A 22,488-nucleotide genomic window follows, 5' to 3' on the forward strand; every position below is an offset into this window, starting at 1 on the left:
CACACCATTGAAGAGTATTAGCATAGTAAGGTGAAACGATTATCCAATCCTTCCAGGTTTTCAATAATTGTCTAACTTAGATTGGTTCATAATTTCAATGGTGAATTTTGTATATCCTACAACCATGTGATTTATTCATTATTTTTCCTGCCTAGTTATAGACCATATTTTGATACAACAAAAATTAAACTTTTTTTTGTAGATACCCATGTGACATAATCATGAAATCATTACGTCATTGTTTTTATTATCATCATCATCATCATATCTGATTGTATTTGCTGCAAAAAAAAAAAATAAACTAAACATTGAAATATTAAGGATTAATAGTCCTGAAAAAAAAAAGTAAAATAAACGTTTTATTAACCAGTAGCTCAATCTTCGATTCCTATTTATTTCCAAGAGAGTAAAATACTCGAGAAAAAAAAAAGAGGAAATTTAAAAAATCAATAATATGCATAAATTGCCTAACCACGCCTGTATATGGCACACCCGATATATATACATGAGTACATATCATTATTACTATGACAACAATGATGAAGACGAGTATATTGGGGTGGGAGTGATAGATCATCGTGGAGTCCATTTTATATATAAATATTCAAATATGTTTTATCTCATTTTATTTGAATTACAGAGTTAATGTAACTTTAATCTTAATATATTTCGTCAATGTGACTATAAGAATTTAACTTTTGTGGATCATCAAAAATTAGGAATCTATTTTTTTAAATAAAACTTGTATGCCCATTTTTTTTTATATGTATAAAAATCAAATCGGAATTTTGACGAGTATTCATGGCTGAAATTGTGGAAACACCAGATATAGCTTTTCAAAATCTAGAATCACGATCTAAATCATCTATCATGAAAAGATTGATTTTCGTAAGTTTTATATATATATAACATTCATTTGCTATTAAGTAATCTTAAAGGTTATTGTATTTTTTACGGTTGTTAGGTCTTCAAGTTTAAATGTTGATCAGTTACTGTTTGCATATGGGAACCTTGAGTGGATACCTCAGGACTATTTATAGATACTTAATTAATTACTTACTTACACCTGTTACTCCCAATGGAGCATAGGCCGACGACCAGCATTCTCCAACCCACTCTGCCCTGGGCATTCCTTTCTAGTTCTATCCAGTTTTTGTTCATTCTTCTCATGTCTGTCTCTATTTCTTGGCGTAATGTGTTCTTTGGTCTTCCTCTTTTCCTGTGGCCTACAGGATTCCATGTGACAGCATGTCTTGTGACGCAGTTGGTTGATTTCCTCAAAGTGTGTCCTATCCACTTCCAGTGCTTCTTCCTAATTTTTTCCTCCGCTGGAATCTGGTTTGTTGTCTCCCACGTAAACGTGTTTCTGATAGTGTCTGGCCATCGGATCCGAATTATCTTGTGTAGACAACTGTTAATAAACACTTGTATCTTTTGGATGATGGCATTCGTAGTTCTCCAGGTTTTCGCCCCATACAGTAGGACTGTCTTGACATTTGTATTGAAAATTCTAACCTTGGTGTTGGTTTGCAGTGGTATTGAGTTCCAGATGTTCTTCAGTTGTAAGTATGCTGCTCTTGCTTTGCCGATCCTCGCCCTCACATCTGCATCTGATTCACCGTGTTCACCAATGATGTCGCCCAGATATGTAAAGGTTTCCACATCCTCCAAAGCTTTTCCGTCAAGTGTGATTCGATTGGTGCATGTTGTATTGTATCGGAGAGTCTTGCTTTTCCCTTTGTTTATATTAAGACGTACTGCTGCTGAGGCTACTGCTACACTGGTCATCTTCTCCTGCATTTGTTGTTGCATGTGTGATAGAAGAGCCAGATCATCTGCAAAGTCTAAATCTTTCAGCTGCTTCCTACCTGTCCACTGAATCCCGTGCTTTCCTCTAGATGTTGACGTCTTCATGACCCAGTCGATGACCTGTAGCTCCTCCGGAGGCTACTGCCGATCCCAAGCCCGGGTAAAGGAGGAGGGTCGGGCATAAGGTTAGCGACCCTATCCCATAGAAAACCAACTCGCTAAAAAAACGCTAAACAAAAAAAATTATTCAAACCACTTACAGATACACTATATATATATATATATATATATATTTCCATCGAGTCACCAAAAAATAGCCGTTAGATTATCAATACTGTTTAATATTTGTCAAAAGGTTGGATGAATAGTCTGATAGAAATCGGACCTCAAACACTGCTTTTTTTACCTGAACAAGTTATAATTACTTGGAACCTTGTAATGATCTGGATTTCAGTTGGTGACATTCTGAAAAATATGATTTTTACATCTAATGCCTTTCATAAAACCTTCTTTTGAAAAAGACATTGTAGCAGTCTACGAGTAGTATATACAATATCATGTTTATATCAAATGATTGGTGTAATTTTGTCAATATATTCCCACATTTTTACATTTGTTCAAGATAAATGACATCACTTTGACATTTCATCTGAATGAAGTAATGAGCCAAGGATTCGGGTTAATAGATAGAAAGTTACAGAATTCTCCATCCAATACTGTCCTGAGAAATCTCCTCCATTTGTTTCAGTTGCTATTCATCCTTTTCATATCTGCTTCCAATTCCGGACATTGTGTGTTATTTGTCGTTCCTATTTTCCATTTCCCTTCAGAATTTCAAGTTAGTGCTTTCCTTGTGATGCCGTTTGCTGATTTCCGTAATGTATATCCTATCCACATCCAATGTCTTTTCCTAATTTCTTCTTCTTCTTCAGCTGGAAGTTGATATAATAAGACGTTGGTTTTTAATTCTTCAAGTTTATGTTAATGTTCTACAAGTACAACTGACATTTATTTTAAAACTGATGAATTTTAATCACTTTGAATAGTCATAATGATCTTAGTGTATATCACTATTCATTCTCAATAGTAGGATTCTATAAAACCATCAAAACCGATTGTTTTATAGTTAAACAAATGACCCAATCAAAATTAGCCAATCATATATTTGGAACTCTTGATCATTTTTCTATAAAATATTTAAAAGTTTGGAACATGCTATAAAAGTACTTTAATCGGTTGATTTTCTTTAGCGAATTGCACGGGAATCATTTTCCTTATCCTGATTATTATGTTATCGAATTTATTATTGATTTAGCATACGTTTTATAAGTTTCTCCGATCTTGCGATTACAAATAACCATATACATACTCTTATTCTCTATACATTAACTTCAAAAGTACAGCTTTCACTATACTTTTCGCTTCCTATGTTTTACTTGAGGTTCAGTAGTGAAAACATTTTATGGAAACTAGTAAGTAATTGAGAAGCCGATGTTTAAGGGTCCAAGTAAAAGATAAATCATCAGTTTTCATATTTATTTCATCTCGTCTCATTCAGATGAGAGAAGCTTTATTTTTTTAGTTATGAACACTAAATCAGTGTATACTGGCCTTAATCAAGTTCCATAATGTTATGTAGACTGATTCTATTATTAAATTCATTTAGTGTTGTTTGTTTGAATCTTCCTATTGATGTTTAAGACTGCAACTGGTCAGTCTCTAATCAGCATATGTGTATACTGTGTGTATTGCCTCGATATAGCCTTAATTCATAAGCATTATAAGCAAAGATGGATAATGGCTAGCAGTGGAATCCATGACGCGCACAGTATGCACGTATGCTAATTAGAGACTGACCACTTTCAGTCCTAAACATCAATCGGAAGGTTCAAACAAACAATACTAAATGAATTTAAGCTTCACCCCATTGCACAAGCAAGTGGCTATCAGGACTCAATGGCCGAATGGATAACGCGGTGGCGTTTGAAGAGAAAGGTACTGAGTTCGACTCTCAGAGTGAACATCAACTCTGAGATGCAGGTACATCCATCTGATGAGTCCCAAATAGGACAAAACGCGCGTACACTGGATTCCAGTGAAAGCCACTATCCATCTTTCCTTACAATAATTCTATTATTAGTTTTCTGTATTTGTATGTAGATGAAAATTACAGCAACTAAACTGTTCTCAATCCAGTATCTGACATTACTCTGCTTTGTATGCTTAATAAGCGAAATACGTTTATTTCTGTTAAATTGTTCAACTGAGAACTCATCATAGTATAAATGTCAAAAAACGTTAGATGAGAGGTATAAATGAGTTTGATCAATGACAAAATACAAATAATAATCCTACTTTACATCATAGACTGGCCTTAAATAGAAAACCAGTAGGAACAGGAAAGTACTGTAACAAAGTAGTATGAAACTGCTCAGTAGTGTGTGCCTCCACGACCTCTAATAGTGATAAAACACAAGATTTCACACCAAGCGCTTAACCTTTCAACAACTATATTGACGTTAAATGATTTACATGTCTAAATTCAGATAATTGGTGATGTTAGACAACTATCTTTCAATGACATTGACGAGTAACTGCCTCACATCTAACATGGCTAACCTCTACTATCTATGGTTTCTCACTAGAATTCTAAGTATTACCTCACAAAATAAGTCACTAATCCGTACATGATAATACTGAATTCATAAAATTAGAGTTAATTACGACACTTGTTAACTCCATCTTTAGTTCTAATATTTTGGTACTGAATGTTGTCCAAAAATATAAATAGCCTCATCATTAATCACTTTACAAATCATTATAACTCTAATGGTAACTATGTTTTATACGCACTAAAATATCAGTTCATAATGATTTTTATATTAGATGGTGGTTATCAGTGGAATCTAGAACTCACGTTCTGTCCTATTCAGGACTCGTTAGCTAAATATATTTGCATCTGAGAGTTGATGTTCTCTTTGGGACTGATCATCTTAACCATCAATGGGAAATTTTGAACAATATAGTAATATAGTAATATATAGTAATATAATAATAATATATAATATAATATATATACATATATATTATATATAATATAATATAATAATATATAGTAATATAGTAATTTTGATAGTTGAAATCATGAGTCAACTGAAGATGGACCATCATAGAAAACCTGGAAGCACTGGACGGCCGTTTAGTTTTATTGTGGGACTCCTCACTAGTGTCTATTCACGATCCCGCCTCGCAAAGTTCGAACCCAAAACCTATCAATCTCGCGCGCGAACGTTTAACCATTAGATGTGTCACTCGATTTTGTGGATTAGTTGAAATAAGACATTAACACCATCGGATGTCAGCTCAATGGTCTAGAGGTTAAGCATTCGCGCGCGAGATCGATAGGTTTTGGATTCGAATCTCTCGATGAAGGATCGTGAATGCACACTAGGTAGGAATCCCACAATAAAACCAAACGGCCGTCCAGTGCTTCCAGGTTTTCCATTATGGTCTAGCTTCAATCGACTCATGATTTCAACTATTAAAAATTATTTTGTTTGTTTATTTTTCATTTTATTTAGTGTTTCAGTAAAAAATATAAACGTGAAAAACAAAACGATTCAGCAGTGGAAAATTTAATCATAAATAAGGATACTGAAGCTGGTGATAAGAAAAATGATACAAACAAACAAGAAACAGAAGGTGAAACAAAGAAAAAACTAACAATACGTCAAAGAATTCAAAATATACCAAGGTGATTTATGCGTTTCGAAATAAAATGATTAAAAAAGTTTTGAAAGTCATAATTGACAATTGAAATATTTATTGTTAGAAAGGGGTTTTGTGGAGGTTGTAGTAATTTATTAATTGAATTCATGAGTTAATAGAAGCTAGATCACCATTGGCCCCGAAATGCCTTGGTAGAGTCCGCTCTTCATCTCGAAATGCTCTCACATAGCCACGTGTATATAGCCTCTGCCAGGGAAGTCCTACTCACTGCCTTCTCGTACCACAGGTGTTGTTTACGAAATTGAGAGGACGAAAAGCGAATGTCCAGAGCATTAATCGGGTTTGTGGACACGCCGAGTCCATCTAGGGGAGTTGGAAAACCCTGATTCCAAACCAATGGTGCACATGGGCTCCAGGATCCTAAGGGAACAAATGGCGTATGAATCAATCGTTGGTCACCGGGTACCATGGAACTGCATCTCCTCACGATGCTCCACTGCCTTGTGGATCAGACCTTTAGGTCAAAGGCTCCGAATGTGCCCCCCTAAGAAAACCACATGCTTCGGTTTGGGCACCTGTGCAGTATCATAGCCCTCACACAAATCGAATGAGATTTGTGTGTATCTGGTGCTTTCTTGTACCAATATTTATTTGTTTAAATAAATAAATAAAATAAATAGATCACCATTGAGAACCTAGATGGATTGGACAGCTGTTTCATCCTAGTATGGGACTCCTTAAGAGTGCGCATCCATGTTGCCACGCACGGCAGTCGAAATGAAGGGTACATTATGTGAATATACTTTTAATAGGATAATGAAAGTTCATTTTTGATATTTCTAGTCTTGTTTAGCTTATTGTTTAGGAAAACTATCAATATCTTCATTCAGTGATGTGGTAGTTGACAAATTGGACAGTGTTAGGTGATTGAAATTGGTCACCAAGATACTTTGATTCTAGGTATCTTCCCATTTGAAACAATTTCATCATTACATGTAACCCAATGTGAAAATCAAGAACAGCTAGACTAGTAACACAGTTTTAGAGCAATTGGTAACCAATGTTATATTTCTTTTGTCTTTAGTGCTAATCGAATCCTATTAGTAGAGTTGACCTGATGATTAGGGTTTTGATGTTGTTAATTGATAAATAACCTATGATTTATGATCTATAGAATTTGTTACATCCTGAATGAACTTTGTTGTTGTTTATTATTGTGTATTGACTATTTCATTTTTATATGCTGACATTCACTTATTATGAGTTTGTCGTCAACAACTCAGTTTTTCAAAAAGGGGTTTTGTGGAGATTTTAGTAATTTTATACAGTTAAGATCATGAGTCAATTGAAGCTAGACCACCATGGAAAACCTGTAAGCACTGGACGGCCGTTTCGTCCTATTGTGTATTTATTTTTCAGTAGTCATAAAAATTTATTCTGTTCACAGAATTAGTCTAGGAGCTGACATAATGACAACAGTATTTCCTGTGGTAGGACCCTAGTCCTAAGCAAAGATGTATAGTATCTAGCAGTGGAATCCAGGATACACATTTCGTCCTACTTGAGACTCGACAGCTGAATTTACCTGAATCCGAATTGATGTTCAGTCAGGGATTCGAACCATGTACCATTCACTTCAAACGCCCTCGCGTTATTCACTTAGCTACAGAATCTTGATAACTACAAGTGACTTATCAATTGCAATCCTAAATAACAATAGAAAGATACAAGTTAACAACATCAAGTGAATTTGATCAAGTTTCAGTTAAGAATATAAACAACGCGCTAATTCAAACTATCACAATTTAAATTAAGTTACTATTTTTGGTAACCCTTGTCATTTGAAACTGTTCAATCTAACGTTTTTCTTCGAATTAACGAAACTTTTTTTTCTAAAAAATTTTTGGAGAAAATTTAATTTAATTTTTAGAATGTCCAACTTCATTATTTACATTTCATTACTTTGTTTATAAACATTAACAAAGCATAAGGGAAAGCATTCTGTTGTTTAATTTAATTTATAATATGATGAAAATTCGACTTTCTAAGCATTTTGATCATTTAAGATTTTAGCAATGGTTATATCATTGGTAAAGTAACTGTTACGCCCCGATAAGGAGGAAAGGAGATTGATTATGAATACAATGGTCTTGGGTGCTGTTAAAGGTATGAGGGCAGTTATCAGTTCCCGATTGCCCACACCGTAGAAGGGTTCTTCTAGAGGTACCTGAAAAGGAAATTGGTTTAGAAGTGGTCTTAATGACCTGAGAGCATGACCGCAGTGCCCAAGGGACAACTGCTTGAGGTCGGTCAAACACGACCTTTTTGTGGGTAGTTTTTGTGTTAGCTCCGTATTTGTTGGGACCTTACCGCCGGAAATGGATATCCTTGGGATAAGGCAAGGTGTGAATTTTTAGGGTCGACCTTTTCTAACCACACCCCTCCTTGTGGGAAGGCAGCATGGCTGTTATGCTGGTTGTCCGGAGGAAACACCTTACTGCTGTCACACCTCTGTACAGTCAGCAGTACGACTTCGCCTTCGGACCTTGGGATTGCTGCTTTTAGTCTAACCGCTCTTCAACCAACCTGCCTGGCATGATAGGACCTTGAGGAACGATTGTTCCAGGCAGTATAGCTAGATTGGTTCATCATGATAGGCGAGCCTGACCACCACGTCAAGGTATCAGCAACTGTCGTGCCCCGATAAGGATAATGAATGGTAACTTTGGGATCTATTTATGGACCAATACTATGCATATATATATATTTTTTATTGTATAATTGTTAATTGACTAAACTATTCATATTTGTGTCCCTCTTATTATAAGCATTGTTTTGAACTATAAACTATTGTTATATGATTTACCGTTTAACTAAATATGACTGTGAATAAGGGGATATTAAATGATCGACAAGGCATAATTAGAGAATGGTAAATCGGATATCAATAGTTCATAGGTGAAAATAAAGCTCATAATTAGGGAGACATGAATATGGATAGTTTAGTGATTTAACAAATATACGATGAAAAAATATATGCATAGTATTGGTCCATAAATGGATCCCGAAATCACCATTCATTATTGTTATCGGGACATAATGTAATGTTCCATAGAGTTCAATTTGTTCTTTTCACTGACTACCTTCTGAATCGTTGATCTCAATTAGGATTTTGTGAAGCAGCCTTAGCCTTATAACGTGATTATCTTATAGGGTTGAGTATTTATAGACTTCTCCATAGAAAACTTATTCAGTACCCTTTTGTATTAGGAAAGCAAAAGTGAATATTTTGTGTTCAAGCTCCGTTGATATATAAAGAGACCTGATCTAAGGGATTTTGAAAACTATGGCTTTTACTTACCTGTGAATCTAAGCTTTAAAAATTTTTTAGAAAACGAATAGCAAATGATTTTACTATGGTCACTGACCATCATGGAACCTCATCTTTGAACTTCAAAATAGACCACTTGATTAAGAGATCAATCTAACCCCTCTCTTTTGGCATTCGGAATATCGATAAAAATGTATGGATAAATAAATACATATATGAAAAGTTGGAGATATACTTTAAAACACTATGAGTCATGTATGTAAATATAAAAACAAGGACAAATTTAGTAAACAATGCTTTATTAAGAACACTCGATATCCCTTGTCCCTATAAAAGTAGACGATTACAATAGCTCTAGTAAGATTAAAAGTCTTGCGTTCGAATCGCAAATACAAGGTCATAGATGTTTACTACTGAGAAGTTCCATACCAAGACGAAATGACTATCCAACGCTTATAGGTTTTTAAAGGTTGTTCAAAGTGGGTCGGTCAGTGATCTCAATCAAGTTATTAGCACCCATCGAACTTCATTCTTTTTTGAAGATAAATATTAATCTGTATTTATTGTTTATTTTTATAGTAATCTTAAAGACTTAGTTATTGATTCGTCTGAAAGTGGATACTATTATTGGATTGGAATTGTTACAATTACAGTACTTTATAATGCAATTGTTTTACCAATGAGATCTGCATTCACTCAATTTCATGAATTAAGTCCTATCACTTGGATGGTATTAGACTATTGTATTGATTGTGTCTATTTTATGGATATATTTGTTGGATTCCGTACAGGTGAGTTAGACTTTTCTGTAAATTGTTTATAGATTTAAACAATTTGAAAATGTTGTAAGCAAAGATGGATAGTGGCTAAGAGTGGAATCAAGGACGCGCGCCACTTCGTCCTATTTGGGACTCGTCAGCTGGATGCACCTGCATCTCAGAGTTGATGTTCACTCTGGGACTCGAACCCAGCACCTTTCGCTTCAAACGCGAGCTACTGAGTCCTGATAACCACTTGTTTGTGCGATCTTTGCTTACAATGCTTGCGAAATAAGGCTATATAGAGGCAATACACACAGTATGCACATATGCCAATGAGAGACTGACCAGTTGGAGTCCTAAACATCAATGGGAAGATTCAAACAAGTAATACTAAGTGAATTTAAATTGAAAATAGTTCAATCAAAAAAAATTTCATTTCAACGATATCATTTGCTTAATTTTGTGTGATAGTATTTATAGGTGATTTTAAAAATTTTACTCAGTGATTGCGTAATAACACTCAGCTAATCCATACATGAACTCTGAGTACTAAGAGGTCATAAACAATCCTTCAGTTTAGCATGATCTTAGTTACTAATTATCAGTCCTAGTTAATATAATATTCGTCAGCTTCATACTCAAGGTGTAGATAATTAATTTTTAACAACTCCATTGCAAACTGTTACTTTTAGAATGGAGATATATGGAGATCGTAGTAACTGTAATGGTTAAACTCATGAGTCTATCTAAGGTAGACCACCATTGAAAGCCTCAAAATACTGGACGGCCTTTTCGTCTTAGTATGGGACTTCTCAATAGTGCGCATTCACGATCCCGCATGCGGGATTCGAACCCAGTACCTTCAGTTTTATGCGCGAACTCTTATTCTTTAAATCAGTGAACAGACGTCCAACGGTGTCAATCTCTGATCCATCCATGATCTTGCACAACTCATCATCCTTTCGTCCCATACTAGAACGAAACAGCTGTCCAATGCTTCCAGTATTTCAATGGTGGTCTAGCTTAGATCGACTCATTAATTCAATTATTATATTGTTATTTCTTATTACCTGTAGCATGATTCTATAATTTGTGTTCAATAAGTAAGAACTGTTGATAATTTATGGCAACTTTGTCAGACGATTCAAAAATTCTTTTTATAATAGACTAATATATGTAAATTCAACTATAAATACTACTGTACAGCTTAAGATCAATAAAGTGACCTAAAAAAACTCCTTCCATGAACCGTCTTCATTTAGTTTACTGATGCAATGGATTTGTTTTATTGAAGTAAAATAAGTAGTATATAGTTAGTTATCGTCGCGCACCGGTAGTGTAGCGGTATCATGTAATCTTCCCGCGGTTCCGACTCGGGTAGCCCCCAAATGCCCTGGTAGGGTCGAGGATGGGGAAAGTCAGCTCTCCCTCTCAAAATGCTCTCTTATGGCCACGAGTATACAGTCACTGCCATGGAAGTCCTACTCACTGCCTTCTCATCAGGGGTGTTGTTTACGAAAATTAGAGAACCAAAAGTGAATGGCCTGCACTTTAATCAGGTTGATGGATATGGTGGATCCACCTAGGGGAGATGGAAAACCCTCACTACAAACCAGTGGTGCACATGGGTTCCAGGATCCTGAGGAAACAAAAGACATACGAACCTATTGTTGGCAACCGGTTATTATGAGACTGCATCTACTAACGTCACTCCACTGCCTTGTGGATTAGACCTTTGTGTCAAAGGCTCGGAGGTTGGCACCCTAAGAAAACCACTTGTTTTGATTTGGGCACCCAGACAATATCACAGCTGTCGAACAAATCAATGATAACTGCGACTGGAAAAATTTCTATTGCTTCGACTCTTTCTCCGACAACTCTTATTAATAATCATATGATATTATTCGTTTTTATTTCTTTTAATCCCTTGTACCAACGTTTATGTACACAAATAGTGGTCTGGTTTACATTGGCTCATAAATTCAACTATTAAAATTACTACATTCTTCACAGACCCCTATTCTGATCATAATTATCATGTGCTCATTGGTGACTAGTTTCAAGATGGTTTTATGGAGTTCTAGTGAGAAGCCATGACCTGTGGAGTCCAATGTATATCGGGTAAAGACAGATATTTACCTCAAACAATGAATGAATGGTTGCGCAAGGTCATGGATCAATTGTAGTAAAACATTGAAATCGTTAGATGTTAGCCAGTTCAGTGGTCTAGAGGTTAAGTGTTTGCATGTAAGACTGAAAGTCTTTGGTTCAAGTCCCACTTGCAAAACTGTGGTTCCGCAATGGTGAGGTGTCCTATACTAAGGAGGAAACAGTCGTCGATTACTTCAAGGTTTTCAATGATGGTCTAACGTAGATCAACTCATGAATTCAACTATTAAGATAACATTTTATCACAGATTTGAATAATACATAAATCCCATATATAGTTCATCAATCTATTCACTATTATTACCCTATATAAACTTATTGGCATCTTTTTTGTTTCCTCTTTCTTTAGGTTACTTAGAAGAAGGTTTATTAGTACGTGATAAAGAAAAATTAAAACAAGCTTATCTTAAAAGGAGACAATTTATTATTGATATTATAACCATTTTACCAACAGATTTATTATATTTGATACCAATATTTAATCATTATGCATCATGGTTAAGATTTAATCGTTTAATGAAAATTTATAGATCATTTGAATTTGTTGATCGTACTGAAACACGTACAAATCGACCGAATTTATTTCGTATATCAATGCTTACTACTTATATATTAGTATTAATTCATTGGAATGCATGTATTTATTTTGGATTTAGTCGTGCTAGTGGTAAGCTTTTCTCCCTACTTTATCAATTATAAGTAATCCTTTCTAGTTGTTTCCAGTTGCTATTCATCCTTTTTCATGTCCATTTCCGATTCCCGATACAGTGTGTTATTTGTCCTTTCAAATGATCCACGAAATTGAGCGACACATCACGCGCGAGACTGATAGGTCCTTGGTTCGAACCTCGTGAGGCGGGATTGCGGATGCGCACTGCTTAGAAGTATCACAATGAAACGAAATGGCCTTCTAGTGCTCTCAAGCTTTCCATGGTGGTCTAGCTTCAATTGACTCATGATTTCAACTATTTTGAAATAGTTAAATTTAGAACTTGAACTGAAGACTTTTTTCTTCCAATGGTAGTATGTTGTTCATTGAACTATTAAGTTCAGATTGTTACTAAGTTGTTTGACATTTATGATTATGATGTTGTTATTAGTAATAACAAATAATTTATTAAATATCAATCAAAAATAGAAACAACAGAATAGTTCAAACACTTGCTAACACTGATAGATGGCTAAAAGTTAATTTAAATAAATCAAAATATAATGAGTGTAGTTGTACAGCACAAGTGTTATTTGTCACTAGGTACCATAAACGTGTGTGTTATCATAACACACCTCGATCATGAGCGTATGATTTTCTTTATTTTCTATAATGTCAATCTATTAAATCATAGTTTAAGATAATCAAGGTCAAAGAGTAAGGTATGGTTAAAAATAGATGAGATTGCCAAGTCTCAATAGTCTATATACCTAAACGTTTTTAGTCATGTATAAAAGCTGTAAGCTACAATGACAAACAGTATAATTGTTCGTTAGTATCAGATAATCACAGACTGCTTAATCTACACATAGCTCTTAACCATGACAATGATCATATATATCATATATGCAATATTTATTCCTTGGTAGAGTTCGAAACCGTGTAGAATGTGTCACTTTAAACACCAGTTAGCTTCTTATAAATCTAATGTGTTAAAAGTACCTACCAGTTATTCTAAAAGGACTTTCATTATTGATTATCTAGATTTGAACTTTTCTTCTTATAATGGATTGGCAGTTCTCTTATTTAATTCTTATTATTTCAAGAATAACATAACCTCCTGTGGAGAATTTCTGATTAGGTAATCAATTACGTCATCATCATTCTACATGCTTTACATTATGTAAAATATTTATTGATAATATCAACCTTACAGTTTGATTTAATCTACAATCTAATAGAAGTACTAACTAACTAATCATTATTTTCAGAAGGGGGTTTTGTGGAGATTTTAATAATTTTATATAGTTGAGCTCATGAATCAATTGAAGCTAGACCACCATGGAAAACCTGGAAGCACTGGACGGCCGTTTCGTCGTATTGTGGGACTCCTGAGGCAGTGGTCTATCGGTTAAGTGCTCTGGCGCGATACTGGTAGGTCTTGGGTTCGAATCTCACGAGGCGGGATCGTGGATGCGCACTGTTGAGGAATCCCACAATAGGACGGAACGGCCGTCCAGTGCTTACAGGTTTTCCATGGTGGTTTAGCTTCAATTGACTCATGATCTCAACCATTTATAATAATTATTTCCACATTCATAAAGTCATCTTCATATTCATTGATCTATTGTATACTGACATCATTGTATAAAAGCCTTATAAGCATTAACTGTTAATCTCTTCATATCTAGAATGCCAGCTTTTTTCTTTGATTCGTTTGATTTTTTTAATTCACATATTATTGTGTTTAGTAAAAATGGCCTACACTATAACTTTGCATCAATTGGAGAACTCATGAGTAGTAAAGAGAACTAGACAGATATCTGGTAGAAGTTTGAGACTTTTCAGTAACACGCATCCAGGTAGCAGAAAATGGAATACAAAACCGTATTAGTTCTTTATAAAACTTTGGAAATCTCAGTTTTGTAACTTTCCTTCATTTTACCTAAGTGAATATTAACAAATGTCGAACTCAAGTCTAAAACATCTATGTGAAGATCCAAACAAATAATGAATTAAAATTCATCTCATCACACAAGACAGTGGCTATCTAGACTCAGTTGATAAGTGGATAACAAAATGGAGTTTTAAGAGAAATGTAGTGGGTTTGAGTGCCTAAGTGAACGTCAACTGTGGAATGTAGGTACATCCAGCTGACGTGTCTCAAACAGGACGAAACGCATGTCCTGAATTCCACTGCTAGCTACCACCGTTCATCTTTGCTTATGATGCTTGAGACCTAGTGGCTATATTGAGTCAGTCCACACAGAATGTACATATGCCAAAAAACGTTTGATCAATTCCAGTCCTGATCATCAATCGGTTGATACAAACAACCAAAATATATGAATTAAAATCAGACTCAAGTTAGTTTTCGCAAAATCCAAGTTTTTAGTATACTTGGAGTGAGATGCAGAACAAATGTTTCGTCTTGATTGAGAATCATCAACTAAACACACCCAAATCCCACTATTGATATTCATAATGAGACTCAAACCCAGTAACTATCGCTTTAAATGTAATCACCTGATGTGATCTATTATTAACTTGATAATAATTCAATGTGACTCAATAGTCAAGTACACATTTATGCACTCAACTTTGAACCCTACATTTGTTGCCAAAAGCATACAATGTTACAGACGTAAGTGGACTATATTTCAACATGAATAACTTGATATAAATACCTTTCCATAAAATGGGGATACTTCTTTAATTTCTGATCTTTATGATATCGTCAAATAGGTTTAAGCTCAGATTCATTTGTCTATCCACCACGTTCAAGTGATGATACATCAGATGAATATAAAAATTATACAGAACAATGGGATAGATTATTTTCACAATATGTTTATAGTTTTTATTGGTCAACATTAATCTTAACAACAATTGGTGAAACACCTAAACCAGTACGTAATGCTGAATATATATTTATTACTATTGATTTTCTTGTTGGTGTATTAATTTTTGCTACGGTTGTTGGTAATGTTGGAGCAATGATAACAAATATGAATGCAGCTAGAACAGAATTTCAAAATAAAATGGATGGTGTTAAAAGGTGAGTGTAAGTAAATGTTTCAAAGTTTGATTAACTCAGTAATTATGTGTAGTCAGGGAGATTGGTTAAGTAGATTTTTCAAAATGGGGCTACTATAAATTTTTGTCAATATGGAGATTGTTGAGATTTTGATTGAGATTATGAATCGATTAATGTTAGATCACCATTGAAAACCTAGATACACTGCACGGCCGTTTCGTGGATGAGCATCGCTCACCAGTCCCATACTAAGACGAAACGGCCATACGGTGTTCCCAGGTTTTTAATGGTGGTCTAACATTGATTGATTCATGATCTCAATCAAAAACTCAACAATCTCACAATCCATTATTGATAACTACCATGTTCCCATTACCGACTAACTTTGAGAGGAAATGCTTGAAGTTCTAGTAAGAAGCCATGACCATTAGATTCTAATCCATGTAGGGTGTGAGGCCGTCACCCACAGAAGACAATGAAAGACAGTCGTGCAATATTGTGGATTGGTTGAAGTTGGATATTAAAACCGTTGAATGCCGACCCGGTGGTCTAGATGTTAGGCGTTCGCGCGTGATACCAGTGTTTCTGAGTTTGAGTAGGGCTTGAGGAGTTTGTGGATGTGCACTGTTGAGGAGTCCCATTCTAAGACGGAAAGGCCGCCCAGTGCTTCCAGGTTTCCAATGGCGGTCCAACATTCGTCCATTTATGATCTCAATATAAATTTCTGGTTTCACTTTTATATATAATAAAAGGTTTTGCTTCAGTTACAATTTTTTGTACGATATTGTGTGGATGAACAATTTTAATAAAAATATACATAACATTCAGTCGAATCATATTTTTTGTAATGAATCAAGCCATCAAGGTATTACTTGTTGCAAATAGAGTCTTGATAGATATCCCGCTAATTTTGTGACCCTATTGAATTCATATTATAAAAATATTTGGTAAGAAATCTATGCAAACCTTTGCCACGTTCGACAAATATCTTATTCTATACTACCGCTCATGAGCACATATTTCAGATGTTCCAAGTGTTAAGTGGATTTCTAACCGGAAGTAGCTGTTTTCTGAATAAGCAATTGACAATATTACCTTTGAGACCATTCAAAAATAAATGCTGAAGTCAGTTAAATAAAAACAAGTTATTTCATTCACTTACAGTAAAAGTTTAATTGATAAAGCTTTTATTATAAACTGAATTGAGATAAAGAATCAGGGAAATCCATTAGGAATTGAAAAGCTGTTCTTATCTTCTCTGAGACACCTAATCAGTACACACTCACTATGGCTTTCGTGTTTGTTTGTATCGCCACGATATCACCTGAAGTCACAAGCATCATAAGCAAAGATGGTTGGTAATGGCTAGCAGGGGAATCTAGGACGAACGTCTCGTCCTATTTGAGACTCATCAACCGGATGTGCCCGCACCCCGGAGTTGATGTTCACTCGGGAACTCGAACCCGATACCGTTCACTTCAAACTCCATTTCGTTATCCACTTATCAACTGAGTCTAGATAGCCACTGAATCGTGCTATGGAGTTTCATTTTTGTATTGGTTTTTTGAATCTTCCCATTGGATTTCACAGCGGATTCCACAGCTAGCCACAATCCATTTCTACTTATATTACTTCTGATCTAAGGCAATATCGAGTCAATTCTCACAGAATGCACATATACCAATAAGATCAATTGCAGTCGTAAATATCAATCGGAAGATTTAAACAATCACCAGTGTATACATTCTGACCAGTCTGTTTTTGAGTTCGTTGACATCAGTTTTTTTCCAATAATTTTTTAATTATTGCCAGTCTGTGATGAAAATTATCCTTAAAAGCAATACACTGCTTTCCTGAAGTATAAGGTTACAAATACCACCTTGTATTTGTAGTTTTTAAGAATATTTAGTGGAACTAGATCTGACTCCAGTTAGATCGAATGAATGATTGTTGTCAAAATATACATCCTGTCTATCCTCGTATGTAATAAATGACTTAATCCGCGTTGGTAAATAACGGAATTCAATAAGTAGAATACGAGGATGGATTTCCGAATACATATATTTTGTACACTCATTGATCTGGACAGGAAATCAGAGGGATGAAGCGAATAGAAGAGAACGAGGCGAAATGACACGCATTGGAGATGGCGGGTAAGCCAACTCACTTTAATCAAGCATTATCAATATTGATAGTCAGATAAAAAATAAGTTACAGACATGTTATGAATAGGATCAGAAGTGTGCACACACATGCGCTCATATAAAAATAGTCAGGGTTGATAAGTGAATAATTAACCAAGTCAAAACGTGACTCAAAATGGATGAGTAAATTGTCTTGTCCAGAAGCTAGGATAAGGTTTATGAGTTTAACATATTAACCGACACTACAAATAAACCTTCATCAGATACCTCAAGATGAAATATGCTAGCTTTTTTAACACTAAATGAAAAACATGACGGAAGCATAAGTATTCAAGATCGGATCAGCTGATAAGATTTTTAGGCGTTAAGAAGAAATATTATTTTATCAACATATGTTGTACGCCCGAATGATGTAATACAGCGTTAATAAACTTCATTTACAATATAATAATGATGAAATATCTCTGAGAACATTATAAACTCGTGATTGAGGTATATAGAGTGTAAGGAATAAGCGGATACTTTCCCTTTCTAGGTTAAGGATCTTTAATGAGTAAACACCCATCACCAGACACTGGAAGGTTCGAAAGCGGAACTATCATACGTTGTGGTACATTTATTCATCATTTCAAATCTCAGTTAGCTGTTGATATAACACATTGATTATCAAACATCAAGAGATTTACTTACTTACTTACGCCTGTTACTCCCAATGGAGCATAGGCCGACGACCAGCATTCTCCAACCCACTCTGTCCTATGTCTTCCTTTCTAGTTCTTTCCAACCTTTGTTTATTCTTCCCATGTCTGTCTTCATTTCTCGGCGTAATGTGTTCCTTGGTCTTCCTCTTCTCCTTTGACCTTCAGGATTCCATGTGATGGCTTGTCTTGTGACGCAGTTGGCTGCTTTCTTCAATGTGTGTCCTATCCACTTCCAACGCTTATTCCTGATTTCTCCCTCCACTGAAATCTGGTTTGTTCTCTCTCACAGTAGCTTGTTGCTGATAGTGTAGCTCCTCCGGGGGCTACTGCCGGTCCCAAGCTCGGGTAAAGGAGGAGGGTTGAGCATGGGGTCAGCGACCTCATCCCGTAGAAAACCAACTCGCTAAAAAAACGCTAACGCTAATCACGAGATTTGACAGTCATAAATTCGACTCCCTACAGAATAATCTTAGGTGAGGAGTAATGATGAGTACAATACCATATTAAACCATCTGTTTATCAGTAATCACTCTTTAGTAATATGTAAGACAATCATTATTTATTAACCTATTCTCTCGTTTCATCACTTATAGATACATGGAATTTCGTAAAGTTAATAAAGAATTAGAACTTCGAGTAATTAGATGGTTTGATTATTTATGGACTAATAAACAATCATTAGAAGAAGATAGTCTTAATGCTTTACCAGATAAATTAAAAGCTGAAATTGCTATTCATGTTCATTTTGATACATTACAACGTGTTAGCATATTTAAAGTAAGTGTATTTTATAAAAAATAATTTTTTGTAGGCGATTATATATATACTACTTAAATAAATCTTGGATTACTATATAAATAATTGTTTTGAATTTTAATTCATTTTCGTATTGGTTGTTTGAATCTTCCCATTGATGTTTAGAATTGTAATTGATCAATCTCTTATTGGTATATGTTCATTCTGTGTGGAATGGCTCGATATTACTTTAAGTTACACAAATTATAAGCGTTTCGTCGTATTTGGGAATCGTCGGCTGGACGTACCTGAGCCCTGGAGTTTATGTTCACTCCGGGACTCGAACCCATTACCGTTTTCTTTAAACGCTACCGTGTTATCCATTTACCTGCTGAGTTCAGATAGGAAGGGACGCGAATCCTGCGTTCTACTGCTAGCTATTATCTATCTTTGCTCACAATGTTTTGAATCTTATTACATTGAATTCTTCTAAGAATATAAGGATTATTTTCGAAAAGGCTCATCAATGGTTTATTGCATTTTATTATTTTAACTGTTTATTCGCATTGAATTAGAAGTATATTATAATATTTTATTAAGAAATGATCCAATTTCCAAAGTTTCCTTAACCAGTATTATTAAAGACTGAAATGCAGTTCCTCATCTTTTTAGGAATCCGTAGTATCTGTTATTATTACTTAGAAACCACTTATATCGAATTTTTCTGAATGTCCATAGTGATATAAAAAGGAAAATGAACTTTGGCATGGGAGTTTTTTGTTATGTTTCAATAACAATAGTGAATGGTAACTTTGGAATCCATTTATGGACCAGTATTATGCATGTATTTTTTTATCGTATGATTGCTAAATAACCAAACTATTTATATTCGTGTTCCTCTTATTATAAGCTTTATTTTGACCCATAGAGTAGTATTATACGATTTACCATTCTTGAGTTATACCCAGTCTATTAATTGCTGCCTCCCACATTCACAGCCACATTTGGCTGAACCTTGTACACATGTTATTTTCTATTTTATTGGTACGATGTGGTCAGTCTGTTTGGTATATAAACTCAGTATGTTTGAAATAAATGATTCATACCGCAGAGGCTGTTATTGGTGTTCTGGACTTAACTGGCTTGGCTCGGCAGAAGTAGGACCGTTAAGCACTCTAGACTGTTCGTACGGTTTTCGTGTATCACTGGTTGTATCGATAATTCGCTGCTCTCTTATTAGCGATCTTATCACTTCATACATTAACTGGACATCCACTCAGCCACAAGTTGTAACACTCTTACTATATACAAAAAGTCAAAATAACCATAGAATCACTCTGTTGATTTAATAACCCCATGAATTTGAGAAAAAATATAACAAAATGACAAGTTAGAAAGTACAATCATTAACCAGAGAATAGTCAAGGTCAGTGTTTGGATTATAGATTTCAGGTCATTATACAATTTAAATTAGAATTTAAATGTAAAAAAGATAAAAATAGAGATCAGTTTAATTCTTTTTTCATGTAGTGAACAACAACACAAGTGGGGATAATCGAATGTATTTGAACACAGGACAACTTAGTAACATCTAAGAACCATACAGTAAATACTTAATTTGCAAGATGTCAATTAATCGTCTCAAACTTCATTGTTTATTCATTTCCACAACAGTTATTCTCTGTTCTCATCCTCTTTTCTTCGATCTTATTAACCTTCTGCTGCAAGGTATTTCACTTTTGATTGATGATACATACTACTTGTATCTATTGACATCAGTAGCACACAACGCATTAATAATGCCAAAAAATGAATTCTATATCAAACAGCAAAATATTAAGGTTTGACAAGTCTTTATTGGAATAACATTTATGTCAAAAAAATTTTATTTCAGAAATAGCCATTGATGAATACTTACTAATGATGTTTACTAATGGCCAAACTATTTAGCGAGATCACTGAAGCTGATATATATGAACCACTGTATTCTGAATAAAAGATCTCAAATTGAAATGAATGACCTATTCTATGCTCACTGACAACTAGGGGTTTCTAGTTGTTATTAACCTCTAGTTAAAATATCTTCGAATTGCATATATCTTAGTTTATAATTGTTAATGAAACATAGTTAATAAATTGGGCAAATTACGAACTCATTCCACCTGAGAAATTGATAGACCATTACATTATTCACAATCACATATGACAGTTCAAAAAATACTCAATAGTAAAGAATATAAGGATTACATATGGAGAGGTAATTAAGAATTCTCTTGTACTCCATTTGAAACTTATCAGTTGAATGAAACTTTAACCCTTTGTTATTGTTCTCCCTGAGTTTTGAACCTAAAATTTTTCATTTAAAGTGCTAATGGACTGTTCACAGTGTTGTTAAGTTACGAAATCCATTGCTTTGTTAAACTGGTAAGAATGTTTCCTCTAAGGTTTTGTATTATTCCGTAGTTAGTAATGAAGATTGTCTTGTTATTGCCTATATAACGAAACTGATATGCTCGATGCTATTACGAGTTCACCTTACTCGGTAAACGTAACGAAGGTCAAAGACACAGAGACACGATAGGCTATTCTAATCCGTTGTCCCCAGGCCTGCTAACTAGATTAAGAAGTCTTGATGAGGCATTCTACAAGCACCTAGAAATACAAGATCACTAAGCACACAAATCAAACTTATTTATACAATGATAGAAACGCCCTTGGAAGAGTCACAAAATAGCGTACTAAAAAAACCGCCAACCAGTGACAGTCAAGGAATTCCGAGAGGGAAATGTAAGCTGTAGGTTGCGAAAACATAAAATTCAAATTTTCAGAATAAAATCATAAAATTAGAATTTTTTTCAAGTGAGTTCTGAGGAACTAACGTCCCCAACAGAAACTCGATTCCTTGATTCCACTGTCAAACATAATTCTAATATTTAGAAACTTTTTTGTAAAGTGATTATTATTGAAACGATTCACTCACGATCCACAGATGTCAACAAAGATTGACTAAAATTCAATATTAAATATTAATAACGAGATGCTACAAAACTTTACCTATAATATAGAATTCCCCATAAGTATTTGCAAACATACCATGAATATTAAGAAATTACCTAAAATCAGAAGGGGGTTTCGTGGAGATTTTAGTAATTTTATATAGTTGAGATCATGAGTCAATGCTTCCAGGTTTTCCATAGTGGTCTAGCTTCAACTAATTCATGATCTCAACTATATAAAATTACTAAAATCTCCACGAAACCCCCTTCTGATTTTAGGTAATTTCTTAATATTCATGGTATGTTTGCAAATACTTATGGGGAATTTTATATTATAGGTAAAGTTCTGTAGCATCTCGTTATTAACATTTAATATTGAATTTTAGTCAATCTTTGCTGACATCTGTGGATCGTGAGTGAATCGTTT

The 22,488-nt window shown here is 34.6% G+C and overlaps 1 protein-coding gene across 1 annotated transcript in view; it reads left to right on the forward strand.

Moving 5' to 3' along the window:
* Positions 1–801: 801 nt before the first annotated feature.
* Positions 802–22,488, forward strand: part of Smp_194700 (putative cyclic-nucleotide-gated cation channel) — a gene marked incomplete at both ends in the record, with an annotated part of 29,855 nt that continues 8,168 nt past the window's right edge. Inside the window, 6 exons of the mRNA XM_018798825.1 lie at positions 802–888; positions 5,391–5,563; positions 9,449–9,660; positions 12,149–12,466; positions 15,194–15,506; positions 18,924–19,107. Of these exons, the coding sequence (XP_018650675.1) occupies positions 802–888; positions 5,391–5,563; positions 9,449–9,660; positions 12,149–12,466; positions 15,194–15,506; positions 18,924–19,107 (1,287 nt within the window). The remainder of the gene's footprint in view (positions 889–5,390; positions 5,564–9,448; positions 9,661–12,148; positions 12,467–15,193; positions 15,507–18,923; positions 19,108–22,488) is intronic.

The sequence above is a fragment of the Schistosoma mansoni genome, chromosome 3 (assembly GCF_000237925.1).
Source record: "Schistosoma mansoni strain Puerto Rico chromosome 3, complete genome".
In the NCBI taxonomy this organism is placed as follows: Eukaryota; Metazoa; Platyhelminthes; class Trematoda; order Strigeidida; family Schistosomatidae; genus Schistosoma; species Schistosoma mansoni.